Below are 13,973 nucleotides of genomic sequence, written 5' to 3'. Positions count from 1 at the left end.
GAAAAAAATTGCCTTTTTAAATTTTTAATTAAAAAGATAAAACTTCCTCAGCATCTGAAATATTCCTTTTTGGATGACATCATCAGGCCCTCTTATTTTTTGTCACATTAGGCAACATTACTTGTTGACTTGTTTTGGCTTCATCTGCAATGAGACATTTTGTCAGTTGCTTGGTTTCTGTTTGTCAGGTTATGCAGAACAGCCCCAACCACAGTGAAATGTCATTGGTTCAAAATCCTGCTCTATTGTATATTAAAGTTATAGTTCACCCAAAAATGATAAATCAATGAGAGAATTATTTTTGGGTGAACTATTCTTTTAAATATCAAACACTGGCTGTGATTTTGTCATGTCCCACCGCATTTTCACCAATAGCATGAGCTATCAAATTGTGCTGATAGTGTTTATTTACAACCACACAAGGGGATGACACGCACAACACCACAAACTGTTAAGAAAAGTTTGAGAATTTCACATATTTGTAGACCGTGCAAATACCATTCAATACCCAATAGTATCACACCAACCTCACACCATGACATGATGAATGGATGCAAAGCTGATACAGCATCTAAATATAGGTTCATGCAGCAACAGATAGAAAGATAACGCCAACAAGTATATTTCCTGAAATGAAACATTAAATGCAATAAATTTAGGAATGTTCCAGTTACCAAACATACAGCATTCAGATAAGAGCAACTATAAAAAGACAGTGTGAGAGCAATAAAGCCATTAAACTATGAGACCAGAGCCACAAACACACATACTGTACACACACACTACTGTCCCAACTCACCTTGATCACTAGCTCGATAATGAAGCGTAAACTGGTGACTAGAACAGCGTGGGCAAGTGTTGCAATTAGTGGATGAGAACTTTAGGATCTTTTTATGGCCAATGCAGATATCTAGAGGACAAGGTGGTCAAAAGAATGATGTATACACTCATTGAGCACTTTGTTAGGAACACTATGGTCCTAGAAGATGGGGTCTTCTGCTGTTGTAGCCCAAAGTGTTGTGCATTCGGTGATGCTATTCTGCTCACTATAATTGTAGAGTGGTTACCCGAGTTACCGTAGCCCTTCTGTAAACTGAACCAGTCTGGCCATTCTCCACTGAACTCTCTCATCAACAAGGCATTTCCGTTCAGAACTGTCGCTCACTGGATGTTTTTGGCACCATTCGGAGTAAACTCTAGAGACTGTTGTGCATGAAAGTCTTGGGAGATCAGCAGTTACAGAAATACTCAAACCAGCCAGTCTTTTTGAAATCACAAAGATCACATTTGTTCCCCATTCTGATTGATTAACTGAAGCTCCAGACTAGTATCGGCATGATTTTAAGCATTGTAAACACACACAGTAAATGTATATACACATAATTGCAAAAACGTGCATTATATTTACTAAATTTCACACGAAACTTTAACTTCAGTATAGAATATATATATATATATATATATAAAAAAATTAAAAAATTAGGCATGCATGTTTAAGATAGAAGGTTCTGGTTTCTGTTTAGTCATCCCATATAGATGAAGTACTGTTCCATAAACAGAAGAAGGAAATAACAACAGTGCAAATTGTATCCAGTCACCACAAGGGTATACACATGTAGATATATGTATATGACATGTCTATGTAAATACATCGATCAGCCACAACATTAAAACCACCTGCCTAATATTGTGTAGGTCCCCCTCGTGCAACCAAAAATGCACCACCCACAACTATTCTTCTCACCACAATTGTGCAGAGCAGTTATCAGACTTACCGTAGACGTTGTCAGATCAAACCAGTCTGGCCATTCTTTGTTGACCTCTCTCATCAACAAGGCATTTCCATCCACAGAACTGCCGCTCACAGGATTTTTTTTGTTTGTTTTTGGCACCATTCAGAGTACACTCTAGAGACTGTTGTGCATGAAAATCCCAGGAGATCAGCAGTTACAGAAATACTCAAACCAGCCCTTCTGGCAGCATTGCTCCATCACGGCCCGGCCCTGCTCCTCGTCACACTCCTCCCCTGCCCGATTCAGGCCTGGGCACCACCAGTCTGACTAAGGTACAATGCCGTGTACTTGCAGTCTTTCATGAGGGCACAAAATACAATCCCATGAAGCATTTCGAATGATATAATTGAATTAAAAAAAAAAACGATGGCAATATATAAAACTATTGGTTTTAGAGTGTTGTTTATAAGTATAGAAACAATATATTTTATATTTATTGCAGAATATTCTGATATGTACAAATATATAAGTAGTTTAATGTAGGGCTGGGCGATAAAACGATCACGATATACATCGTGCTAAAAAAAAAAAATCCACGATATCGATGATGAGCTCGAGTCATTTTCTATATTAAGTCTGTGTTCGACATCTAGACGATCAGGATGCAAGCAGTTCAGATTTTTCAGACTGTATGAAGTTGCTAATGTTAGCGTTGCCTTGCTAACGATTAGGCCACGCCAGTCACTGAACCCCATCCGGACCGCAAGACATCATGACGATGGTTGCGCGCACCCTCTCATCTTTAGTGGGCAGCACAACAAAACAACAGTGCTGTGTACCCCAGATCTGATGTTTCTGCGCTGTATTCTTTAACATTTTTCTCTAGCACCAAACATGCTTCATTTACGTCCAGTCCTGCACTGCACACGTTGCCACTTTTCCCCGCATGCGAGTAGACATGAGAAGCTGCATAAGTTAACGTGGTTCCAGAGCGCCATTAGACTGTTAGAACGCTTTTTCCTTCCAAGTTTATCTTTATTAATCAACATGTTACGAGCCTTTAACAAAATTAGAACAGAAATCTGTTTATTATTAAATTAATCAATGTCATCATCTCTAGCATGGCTGACAGGTAAAGACAATACAATTACTAGTTTGTAGCTTAGTCTTTCTCAGTTTAATGAAAATATAATAAAAATGGTCCATTCAGACTTTTACATTTTCTATCAGGGGATACCCTCAGATACTTGGGTGTCACAATGTAACAAAATATAAAGTAATTTTAATGTAAAAATGATATGCTGTCATTATGCTTCAAAACGAACAGATGATCTTTTCATATCCAACTGCACTTGACAAACTATAAAATATTGTAATATTTTGGTAGAAGACTCCTCAGACACCACTGCTTTTGCTCTCTCTGGGGCCTGAGCCCCCATTGCAGTTTTGTATAGACTATTGTAACTGTTCTTCTGCCAACTTGAAATTCAAAACAATTTGCAATGTGCAAATGTATATCGTGATAAACATCGATATAGAACGATACGAAAGAATATCGTGATAATATTTTTGGCCATATCGCCCAGCTCTAGTTTAAGGGTGATGGGAATTGAATTTGAACAACTCTATTAAATTCACATTGCATCATGGGAACGTGTAGTGGCACGTTTGCAGGTTTTCGTTGGCTGCAGTTCTCTCATTGGTGGATGTTTCTCTTTAACATGTTTTCCACTATCAAAGACCATTTTTTAAACAATGAAGTTAAAAGAACGCAGACGGAGGGCTTCAACGGAAGCATATACAATCGATGAACAACCTCATAGCTCGGTATGGTCTGTCTTTTAAGTTTTATTAGTCATTGTTAAAATTCAATTCATCCATGGGACAAATGAATGGGATTTTTACTTCCTGGACCCGACTGTTGCACTCTATTGGGTGAATAACAGGAATACAAATTGATAAAATGTATTTACGAAGATGGTATTTCAAATAGCCTGAAAAATTACAAGGGTAAAAATACCCTTTTTATAGGTATTTTTATAATCCCAAAAGTTGTCACGCAAGGGTTGTAAAACACCCTTTTTAATATTCTGTATGGTATTTGCGACAACGAAGTTATCAGATACAGATATGCATGACTTTGTATGGCATGTAAAAAATAAAACATAAAATAAGTTAACAACCCCATAAAGTCATTGTAAAATTTTACACACAGAGTTTAAAGATAACTCCAGCATGACTGAAAAACAGCTGATCTGATGACCTTCAGTAACTCATTACATGACAACATATTACCATACATTCAAATGTTTAAAATCCATCGCGACCAGAAGACAACACTCAGAAAAAGAAAAGACAAGTCAAGCAAATCGCATTTCCTGGTCCTAACCCCTTTAAATTATAATTAGCCTGCATTTAAACACGATTTAAACTAACGGAATACTAATGCATTCTTAATCCACTAATTCAATACAAAGCCAACCCGTTGCCCCATCGTTAGTCAACAACATTTATTCCAGTAGTAAATGCCCAAAAGGCAACTTTATGTTCACGTGCGAGGCTGACAGCGCCTAATAACGGTAGACAGATGTAGCTTGGTCCGCATGGTGAGATGTTTCTATCCCGCGCTCTTCATGACCATTAGACTTCATTATGATTTCCATCCGACAGAATAAACGCCGCATGCGCTGCTTAAAATAGCTACACATGACAAGCGGGGGCTGAAGACGAGAAATACAGCCACGGATAACCTGAAAGAGCCCTGACATCAGAACTCACTTTACTGAACATGTCTATCATGGCCACACTTGTTTCACTTTACCTTCACTTTGGAGCGCGTCTTTGCGCACCTATATTTGTACGTGCATATTGATCCATGCTTCTTATAGGCCTATTTAAAATTAATCAACATTTTTTATAAAGGTTTACAGATACGAGCATACAAAACGAATGCATAAGGATTTTGAGCTGCAGAGGAAGTGAAATTTTGGGTGGCATATGGCTCAAATCAGTTAGGTTAGCAAACCGACAAGCGTGCAAAGTGCCCGCAGGTGTAAGTAAAATAATTAAACTCCATCCTGACATCCTGATATCTTCGTAAAACAACTCTGGGTAACGTTTAATACATTTTGCATGACTCTGAAATTAATGTGCATGAATATATGTCACGCAGACCCTAAAAAAAGTTCTATCCACGAGACCATGGCAATAGTTGTGAATGGTAGGCTACTTACCTCTTTTCTGCGGGATGACAGGAAGCTCGAGGCAGAAATTCGCCGCCCTAAAACATTGATTCCCGCCGCAAATGGAGTCTTTTAAACGTTTTGATGGCCCATGTTCGCCTGTCTGTCCGTTTCTCTATCTGACTTCCTGGATGAACAGCCGCTGTGTGCGCATAGTGAAGATGACACGCGCGCGCGCACACGGAACTAAAGTGCATGAGCCCTTGAACCAGCATGCTCAAACGCGCACAGTCCATACACCCCGAATAAACATATAAATAACCCAATATCTGTCTTTCTAGAACGCATTAATAACCTAACTCAACCATTATTTTTTTTTTTTTTAAATCATAAATGTGTGCATATGTTCTTGCACAGACTTTAAACCACACTGCGACACACACGCGCGCTTTAATTCATCACATGATCAGACGTAGTATTTGTTCTACTTTATGAAGTCTTCCATTCATGAAGGGGAAATCAATCGAGCGCAGATGCAATCTATGGAGTCGGGAATTGTGACACCAGATCCATTAAAGACGCTTTCAATGGACGGTGCGAAAAATCGCAAATATCAAAACACCAATGCAAAACAAATGTGCTTACAAAGCCATAGCAACGCAAATGCAAGAAAAAGCGACCTTACCAAATCAGCAAACCTTTATATTTAATCCAGGTCCAACTCCATCGAAGTCTGGTTATAAGCAAATGTCCTCAGCCGAATAAACGCTCTCCTCAACTAGAGCACTACAAATCCATCTCATTTCTCCAGTAGCCCTTTTAAGGTGTAATAATGAGGGGGATAAAGTTCCAAACTCATCGCAATTGACGTCTTGGTCCTCTTACACCTGAAAACGCTTCAACGTGTTTTCTTTTCGACCGACGTCATGACTGTCCCTCACCATCAGTCTATTAAAACGTCCATATAGTTCATGTTATAATATCCGGCATAAATACAAATGCTAAAGCCTGCACGATTGACACAAAAATGTGACACGCATCTGACGCTTTTAGAAATCCATCGCACCTGCTACAAGGTAAATGGACCGACAAACGAGCTCGCGAGTCAATCCGCTTTTAAACTCGCGGTCGCCACCTGCCGGATGAAAAACAAAGTACGCATCAAGACACAAAAGGATAACATAGTGGCAGTTTCCTGAAAAGGGGATAGTAGGATTATAATCTAGTGTAATGATTTATTGAACGAGGGTTTTTCGCATATTTCTCCACCTGACCAGGTAATATAACTTGTAAGTATTGCTGCAGCTTGCAGTCCTGACTAAAGCATGCATGCAAGTTGTGTCATTGTATTATGTTGAATATCATGTCAAACACCTGTTATGCCCTGAAGTGAATCTAGCAGCCAAATAATAATCATTAATATTATTATTAATATTATTATTAGCTATTTGCTACAAATATTTCCTTGTCAAAGATGCTTTATGCTCTGTATTTTTGCATTGCAAAACAAATGTTATTGATTTTTCCCTATGCGCCCAATATATTTGACACCTTTTACTTGTTCAGGTATTGATTATGAAAATGACAATGATGATGATGATGATAAACACTTATAAGTACTGTGTAAATGTATGTTTAACGTTGAAAAAGGCACTTTGAATGAAATGGAAGCCCATTCAAGCCAGTGTGCGGAATCTAACATCACAAACTAAATGACAGGTGAAAATATCCTTTCTTATATGTCTTTTCATAATGACATCAATATCCTTACCTGACTGAGATGCTGCTGTATGCTGACTGAAATATAATGTTGTTTAGCCTACAGGCAACTTGACTGAGCGAGAAGTCTAGTAAATACATTTGGCACGCGCGGAGACTATACTACTCTCTCTCTCTCTCTCTCTCTCTCTCTCTCTCTCTCTCTCTCTCTCTCTCTCTCTCTCTCTCTCTTTACCCTTATGTCATACTTACGTACAATCAATTCCAGAGTGCATTGGGCGACCATGTCCGCCAATCAGATTCCTCGGCCTACCTCCATTGAAAAACAAGGGGCGAAAGGCTGAGAACGTTGTCAGCCCAGTGTGATTGTTTACATTCTAGCATTTCAATCAATATTTACGTTTAATAAATGGCGTCGACTTTACTTTCACCCATGGTGGATTATTATAATGACGAGGAAGAGCTAGACAGTGTGGATGAAGACGATGATCGCAGTTTAAGAGGCAGAGACTCTGAGGAAGGTGATTATTAAGCACACTTTTTTTATTTTGTTATTTATTTATCTGACTAAGGCCATTTACTCGTGTTAGAAGAGTCCATTTTACATTTCTGCATTTTGGATACGAATTAATAGGTTGTAGGTTGTGTGTTAAATGTAAACAGATGCAAGCAAAGTGTGTGTGCTATGTGTGCCGCCTTGTTTTCTGTTAATTTCATAGCTCACTTGGTTTTTAACACTTTATCTACATTATTCATATGTGGTTTTGATGTTTTGGACCTTAATAGGAGCTGTGTAAGCAGTTCGCTGCATTATGACATGTGTGTTTATTTTGTGTGTTGACCAGTCTGTTGATAAACAGTTAGCAGAGTTACCACATATCAGGATACATAAATGGAGAATTAGGTTATTAAACTCATACAGACTTGCAATCAGAGACTTTGCGTGTTAAGTAACACGTTGAGAAGAATAAATAGTACATGATGGAGCTGATTTGAGTTTTAAATTGTGAGAATTGATGGCATTAGCTCAGTTAGCATGTGAGACTGCTTGTGCCATGCAGCTCAATTGAAGACGGACTAGACCAGACTTCAGAGATCATATAAGATAAGATGAGGACTGTTTATGTAGAGATATGTTGTTTGATCCGAGCTCTCTTCGTGAACATGAAGTGTTTGAATATATGAGGGTCTTCCTTAGCAGATGGATGTGTTTTGTTTATTTATGTGGTTTAAATAGTCTTATATTATTGTTTTTATTGGTGCTGAAGATTTGGTCTTAGTAATCAATTAGTTCCCACTACTGTCGGGTTAGATAACTGTCAAAAATACAATATGCACTTCTATACCTTTGGTAAGGAAAAGTCTACTCAATTATATGTAATTTAAATGTATGAATTTTCCACCTATTGTACATTTTATGGAAGCCCATTTCCCCCACATAGAAAAAAATCATCCTTTGGTAAATCAAAATTATGTGAAACAAAGTCTTTTTTTTTATTTATTATTATCTCATTATTTAAGATTATTCTTGAGATAAAAAAAAAGTTATAATTATGAGATACTAAACCATATCTATGAGATGTACTTTTTAATCTCATCATTATGACATAGCATCTCACAGAGTTGGAGTCTTGATCTTGTGGTCTTGGTCTCAAGATATATTGAGACCATATAAAGGCGGTCTGGATCTGGCTCTCGTTACTTAGGGTGTGTTCACACTTGGCAGGTTTGGTTAGATTAAAATGAACTCTGGTGCGATTGCTCTGTTAGTGCGGTTCATTTGAATAAGTGTGAATGCTGCCATCTGTACCTTGGTGCACACCAAACAGATGGACCGAGACCGCCTGAATAGTGGGTCACTGTCCACTTCCAAACGAAATCTGGTGCGGTTTTATTGATATATGATCACAGCATGGACCAAAGGCGTCTAAACAGATCAATGACATGAAGTAATTTGCCTAATACCTACCTCAAGCATTCCTGTTTTTTCTCATCATTGGAACTATGTCACTTGTCTTATTGTCTTGGTTTGGGTCTAGTTACTCAATGTCTTGGTCTGGTTTTGGGTCTTGTTCCTTAGTGTCTTGGTCTGGGCCATGTTACTCTGTATCTTGGTCTTGATCTGGTTACTTAGTGTCTGGGTTATGTTACTCAGTGTCTTGGTCTGGGTCTGGGTCTTGTTACTCAATGTCTGGGTCTTGTTACTCAGTGTCTGGGTCTGGATCTGGGACATGTTACTCAGTGTCTTGGTCTGGATCTGGGACTTGTTACTTAGTGTCTTTGTCTGGGACTTGTTACTCAGTGTCTTGGTCTGGATCTGGGTCTTGGTACTCAGTGTCTGGGTCTTGTTACTCAGTGTCTGGGTCTGGATCTGGGTCTTGTTACTCAGTGTCTGGGTCTTGTTACTCAGTGTCTGGGTCTGGATCTGGGTCTTGTTACTTAGTGTCTTGGTCTGGATCTGGGTCTTGTTACTTAGTGTCTGGGACTTGTTACTCTGTGTCTTGGTCTGGATCTGGATCTCCTTACTTAGTGTCTTGGTCTGGATCTGGGTCTTCTTACTTAGTGTCTTGGTCTGGATCTTGGTCTCGTTACTTGGTGTCTTGATATGGGTCTCGGCTTATGGTCTTAGTGAAGACCGCAGTGTATATTACCTGTGCACTTAATGTGATAATTATTTCAACCACTTCTACACGGTCTAACAACACAATTAACACAAATAAATGTACTGCATGCCAAATTATTTCTACAGCAACGCATCCCAAACAAGCTGAGAACTGTTTTCCTGAATTAGTTCATTGCTGTTCTGCATCAGTCAATAAAGACAGTGACTAAATGGTCAACAAAAAACTCCCGTTATAATTAATGAAGCTATCTACACTGCACAATACATTTACATTGTTTCTACACTTTAATAGTTTAATTTTCCAACAATAGTTTTCAATTAAGTTTCCATCTCTCGGTTTAACTTTGATTAGCAAAGATGAATTTAGCATTTAATGTTAACATGTGAATGAGCCATCTGTGTTTTGAGAGTTAATTTATGATGCAAATAATCTTGAAGGCATTTTTAATAATTCTGAACCAATCCTGAAGCGGATAATTATCCAATACATTAAGATCCTAATCATAAACTGAAATGTTATTATTTCATCAACTATCTATTAGCATTCCTTTAGGATTTATTTCTTATTTTTAAAAATGATGCCTGTAATAAAGAGCCATATATGACACCTTTTTTAATCTTACTTTTATTACGATAGACAAATAAACTGCTTTGTTTTGGGTTGAGGCATCTTGTAAAACTGGACTGTTTTCTATATCTGTCTGGAAAATGTCTGCGGTGGTCAAATTTGCATTTGAAAACTTTAGAGAAGATTCTTCAAGTATAAATTTATCATAATGGTTCATTAAAATGTATTGCCTGGTTCTTGAACCAACATGTCTTGGTCTGGATCTGGGTCTTGAATGGTCTTGTCTTGGTCTGGGTCTTGAGGGGTCTAGTCTGGATCTGGGAAATTTCATAAATCTCATAAATATAACTTTGTATCTCATAATTGTGACTTTTACCTCAAAATAATGACATTGTATCTCTTAATATTTACTTGTTTTATTTCAACACAATTACTTTTTAATCCCATAATTATGACTTTTTATCATGAAATGAGCTTCGGTACCCTTTAGCACTAAATTATATATATATAAAAAAAAGAAAGAGGTGGAACAAATGTTAAACTACTGTATGTATCCACTAAGTGGTGCTGTAGATGCACTAGTTGGTGTCAAAACGCTATGTGCTATCACACGAATAAAGCATTAATTTATTACTGTTATAACCTTTTTTAAATCAGATCAAAGCTGGTCAAAATCAAGTCTAGTTTGGGAATATTGTTATTTGATATCACAATGGTCTTTTTGGGCTTACCTTTCCCCAAATTGATATCGAATTAACCTGCAAAATTTCCCAAAATCTAATTGGTTCCATTTCTTTTTTTTAGACACAGAAGATGCCAGTGAAACAGATTTGGCCAAACATGATGAGGATGACTATGTTGAAATCAAGGAACAGTAAGTATTCCAAAATGAGCTCTGCATCCATGCTGACCACTATCACTCATTACAGTAAAATGACACAAATACACAGGCCTGTCCCAGTATGTTTTTCAATCTTTGACCAGCTCTGTAAAAATTATGCTAATGACAGATGAAAGGACATCGCTAGTATCTGCATGTTATGGAATGGAAATTTTGTTTTTCATGATTTCAGGATGTATCAAGACAAGCTGGCATCACTGAAAAGACAGCTGCAGCAACTCCAGGAAGGTGACTCGAAATCTATCAGTTTGTCATTTTGGAAATTTCTTATATGTTTATCTAAAGACTGGATTACACTACTGACTTAAAATGTGTAAAGATTAGAAAATTATCATAAGATAACAGATTATTTAAATGTATATATTGTGTTCTGGTCAAAACTGACTGATTAAAAGTGCCCTTTTGTGCATCGTCTTAACATCTACACTTTTTGAGGAGTATTTCAAGATCTACTTATCATATTGTGTTGTGTTTGGGCTTGTTTGAATAGTCTGCTGTAAGTTACAATATGACATTGATTACATTTACATGGACACCAGAAAGCGGCTTATTGCGAGAAAGCGGGTTATTGCAAGAAAGCATCATTCCCGTTTACATGTGCTGTATAAGGGACGTACTCTTTACTCCTGTATACATGTGGCTCGGTCAGTAAGCAGCTTTCTCCGCAGAAACATAATTTCCATGTCACGCTTGTGTAAATAACAAACATGGTATCCGAGGAAGACTTTTCAGATATTCCAGAGTTATTTCTGTGTTTGTTTCCTTAACTTTCCATCGTGACCTGCAGCAGTATTGTTCTGCAATAGTGGGGTTTTCCTCTTACATAAAACTCTTTCCCTCAGTGTACAAGCGCATATATGCATATATGTGAATGTGAGGGACTGTTGATATTTTACAATGATGTTTGTATAAATGGGTATAGTTTATAGTTTTAAGTGCTTTTCCCACTGTACTCCCAGAAATAATTAATTATTTCCGTTGTTTTGACTTGTTTTTGGGCTTCGTCCTATGACGCTTGTTCTCCGGTCTGTTCAAGCATATGCACATTCTTCAAAAACCTGTAAGAAAGCCGCTTATGTGTTTACATGGCCACAGTAAGCCACGTTCTCCGGGAGAAACCTGGGTGTGTTAAACCGCTTTCTCTTCATCCCTTAAATGGCATGAGGAAATCTGTGTTCTCGTTTACATGACATTTCAGAACGGCGCTTTATAAACTTGGTCATTATCTGTCTGTGTTATATGTATGTTTCAGGAAGTAATTAGGAAAAAATGGGAAGAAACAACACTCCTGTTAATTATATTTATGTGTCAGTGGAAATTTCATACACTAATACTCACTGCAGTTTGACCTCTGAGTGAAACAAATTTGCTCATTGCATTTTACTAATTGAGACCTTTACAACGATATATAACACATGGCTATCTCATCTTTTTTATGTTTTTACCACCTCTGATTATAAGTGTAGTGATAACACATTTTCAAATTATGAGAACAAAACAGTTCTAATTTGTCAGCAAATTAAAAGCATTATTTAAGAATTGGTAGGATCAGCTTTATGCATTCATGTTTGACCGGGAACACAAAAGGTGTTAGCACAACGAGCACAACACAAGGGTTAAATGGCTAGAGAAAAAACTGGGCATCATACACCAAACGACTAAGGATCACACATTATCCGGCTGTTAAGTCGATCTGATCTGAACAGAACAAACTTGCACGGAAACACGCCCTCTCGTTAACTCTTGTCATCAACATTGTAGATGCACTTATTTTCCTGCCACAACTGAATTCACTTTTCCTCTACTGCGGAGCTCCATTTCAAGTGCTTGTTCACCATCTTTCTTGAGCTTCTCTGCCTTACACACTCAATTTCCATTGGCTACTCCCAGTATGACTTCAGATATGCGTCATGAAGCATCGAACACTACTAGTTGCCAGTATAGTTGGCACTTCCAAATATCTAACACATTTGATATTCCCGAACTAGATGGAATCATAGTCATAGGTTAAGAAATCACAGTCTGTACCTGTCGTATAATATTTTCTGTGAAACCTGTCAACTTCAAATGACCAAAAATCTGCATACTGAAGCTGACGAGTACCTACTTGGTGTTAAAGATGAATAGTGTAATTCAGCCTTAAGTATTTTGGGAAGAGAAGAATTATATTTTGTATTATAGTCATGTTCTAGGTGTGGTGTACCTTAGTGGTTAAAGAATGGCCCTGGTAACTGCACGGTTAAAGGAGCAAACCCCTTGGACTCACTTTATATTAGGTGTCCTTAAGTATTTCAAACAATGTACTTATTCTTTACATACATGTTGTTGCATTGTATTTACATTTAAACTAAGTGCATTTAATTACATCTGTAGTTGCACTGTTAACCTTACCCATAATCCTAAACCTAACCCTTACCCTAAAACCTAACACTAATCTAAACCCTAACCTTACCCCTAAACTTACCCATACCTCAACCTCAATAGCAGAAATGAAGCAGAACAACATCCATCCATCCATCCATCTTCAACCGCTTATCCGAAGTCGGGTTGCGGGGGCAGCTGCTCCAGCAGGGGGCCCCAAACTTCCCTATCCCGAGCCACATTTACCAGCTCTGACTGGGGGACCCCGAGGCGTTCCCAGGCCAGTTTGGAGATGTAATCTCTCAAAAATATAAAGCGAGTGCAATACCTGCCCCGATTCTCCGGCCAACCTCCCGCTCCATTGTCCCCTCACTCGTGAACAAGACCCCGAGGTACTTGAACTCCTTCACTTGGGGCAATACCTCCTTCCCTACCTGGAGTACACACTCCATCGGTTTCCTGCTGAGAACCATGGCCTCAGATTTAGAGGTGCTAATCCTCATCCCAGCTGCTTCACACTCGACTGCCAGTGGGAAGCGATCCAGTGAGAGCTGAAGGTCACAACAACATGCAGAACAACATGTAGATACATAATATGTACATTGTATTGTATGTATTTAAGTTAGTATGAAGTAGTTAAAAACATATAATATAAAGTGGGAACAACCTTACACAGGGGGCTTCATGAGCTATTACCATTGTGTCCTTCTTGACACATAACCCCAGGTTACTCCAGGAGGACTGTCCCTGTAATCAGTGTGCATTAATATGTCAATGAACTGATTGCAGTCTTATTCATTTCCACAGGCACACTGCAGGAGTACCAGAAAAGAATGAAGAAACTCGATCAACAATATAAAGAGAGGCTTCGTAATGCAGGTAAATA

General features: G+C 38.2%; 2 protein-coding genes across 3 annotated transcripts in view; one reads left to right on the top strand and one right to left on the bottom strand.

Annotated features, from left to right (window-relative positions):
- taok3a (TAO kinase 3a) overlaps positions 1–6,005 on the bottom strand; it is an 86,310-nt gene extending 80,305 nt beyond the window's left edge. Inside the window, exon 1 of one of the 2 annotated variants that reach the window (XM_052098426.1) lies at positions 5,601–6,005. The gene's annotated coding sequence lies outside the window, so the exon portion shown is untranslated. Of the gene's footprint in view, positions 1–4,966; positions 5,206–5,600 lie in introns of those variants that run through there. The other variant, XM_052098418.1, reaches the window with a different exon arrangement.
- Positions 6,006–7,040: 1,035 nt separating this feature from the next.
- suds3 (SDS3 homolog, SIN3A corepressor complex component) overlaps positions 7,041–13,973 on the top strand; it is a 29,338-nt gene continuing 22,405 nt past the window's right edge. The window contains exons 1-4 of the mRNA XM_052111972.1: positions 7,041–7,155; positions 10,630–10,699; positions 10,899–10,954; positions 13,895–13,966. Coding sequence (XP_051967932.1) covers positions 7,044–7,155; positions 10,630–10,699; positions 10,899–10,954; positions 13,895–13,966 — 310 coding nt within the window. The 5' untranslated portion in view covers positions 7,041–7,043. The remainder of the gene's footprint in view (positions 7,156–10,629; positions 10,700–10,898; positions 10,955–13,894; positions 13,967–13,973) is intronic.

The sequence above is a fragment of the Xyrauchen texanus genome, chromosome 3, assembly GCF_025860055.1.
Source record: "Xyrauchen texanus isolate HMW12.3.18 chromosome 3, RBS_HiC_50CHRs, whole genome shotgun sequence".
Lineage (NCBI taxonomy): Eukaryota > Metazoa > Chordata > Actinopteri > Cypriniformes > Catostomidae > Xyrauchen > Xyrauchen texanus.
Note: the sequence above shows the minus strand (reverse complement) of the source record. Positions and strands in the feature narration are given on the sequence as shown.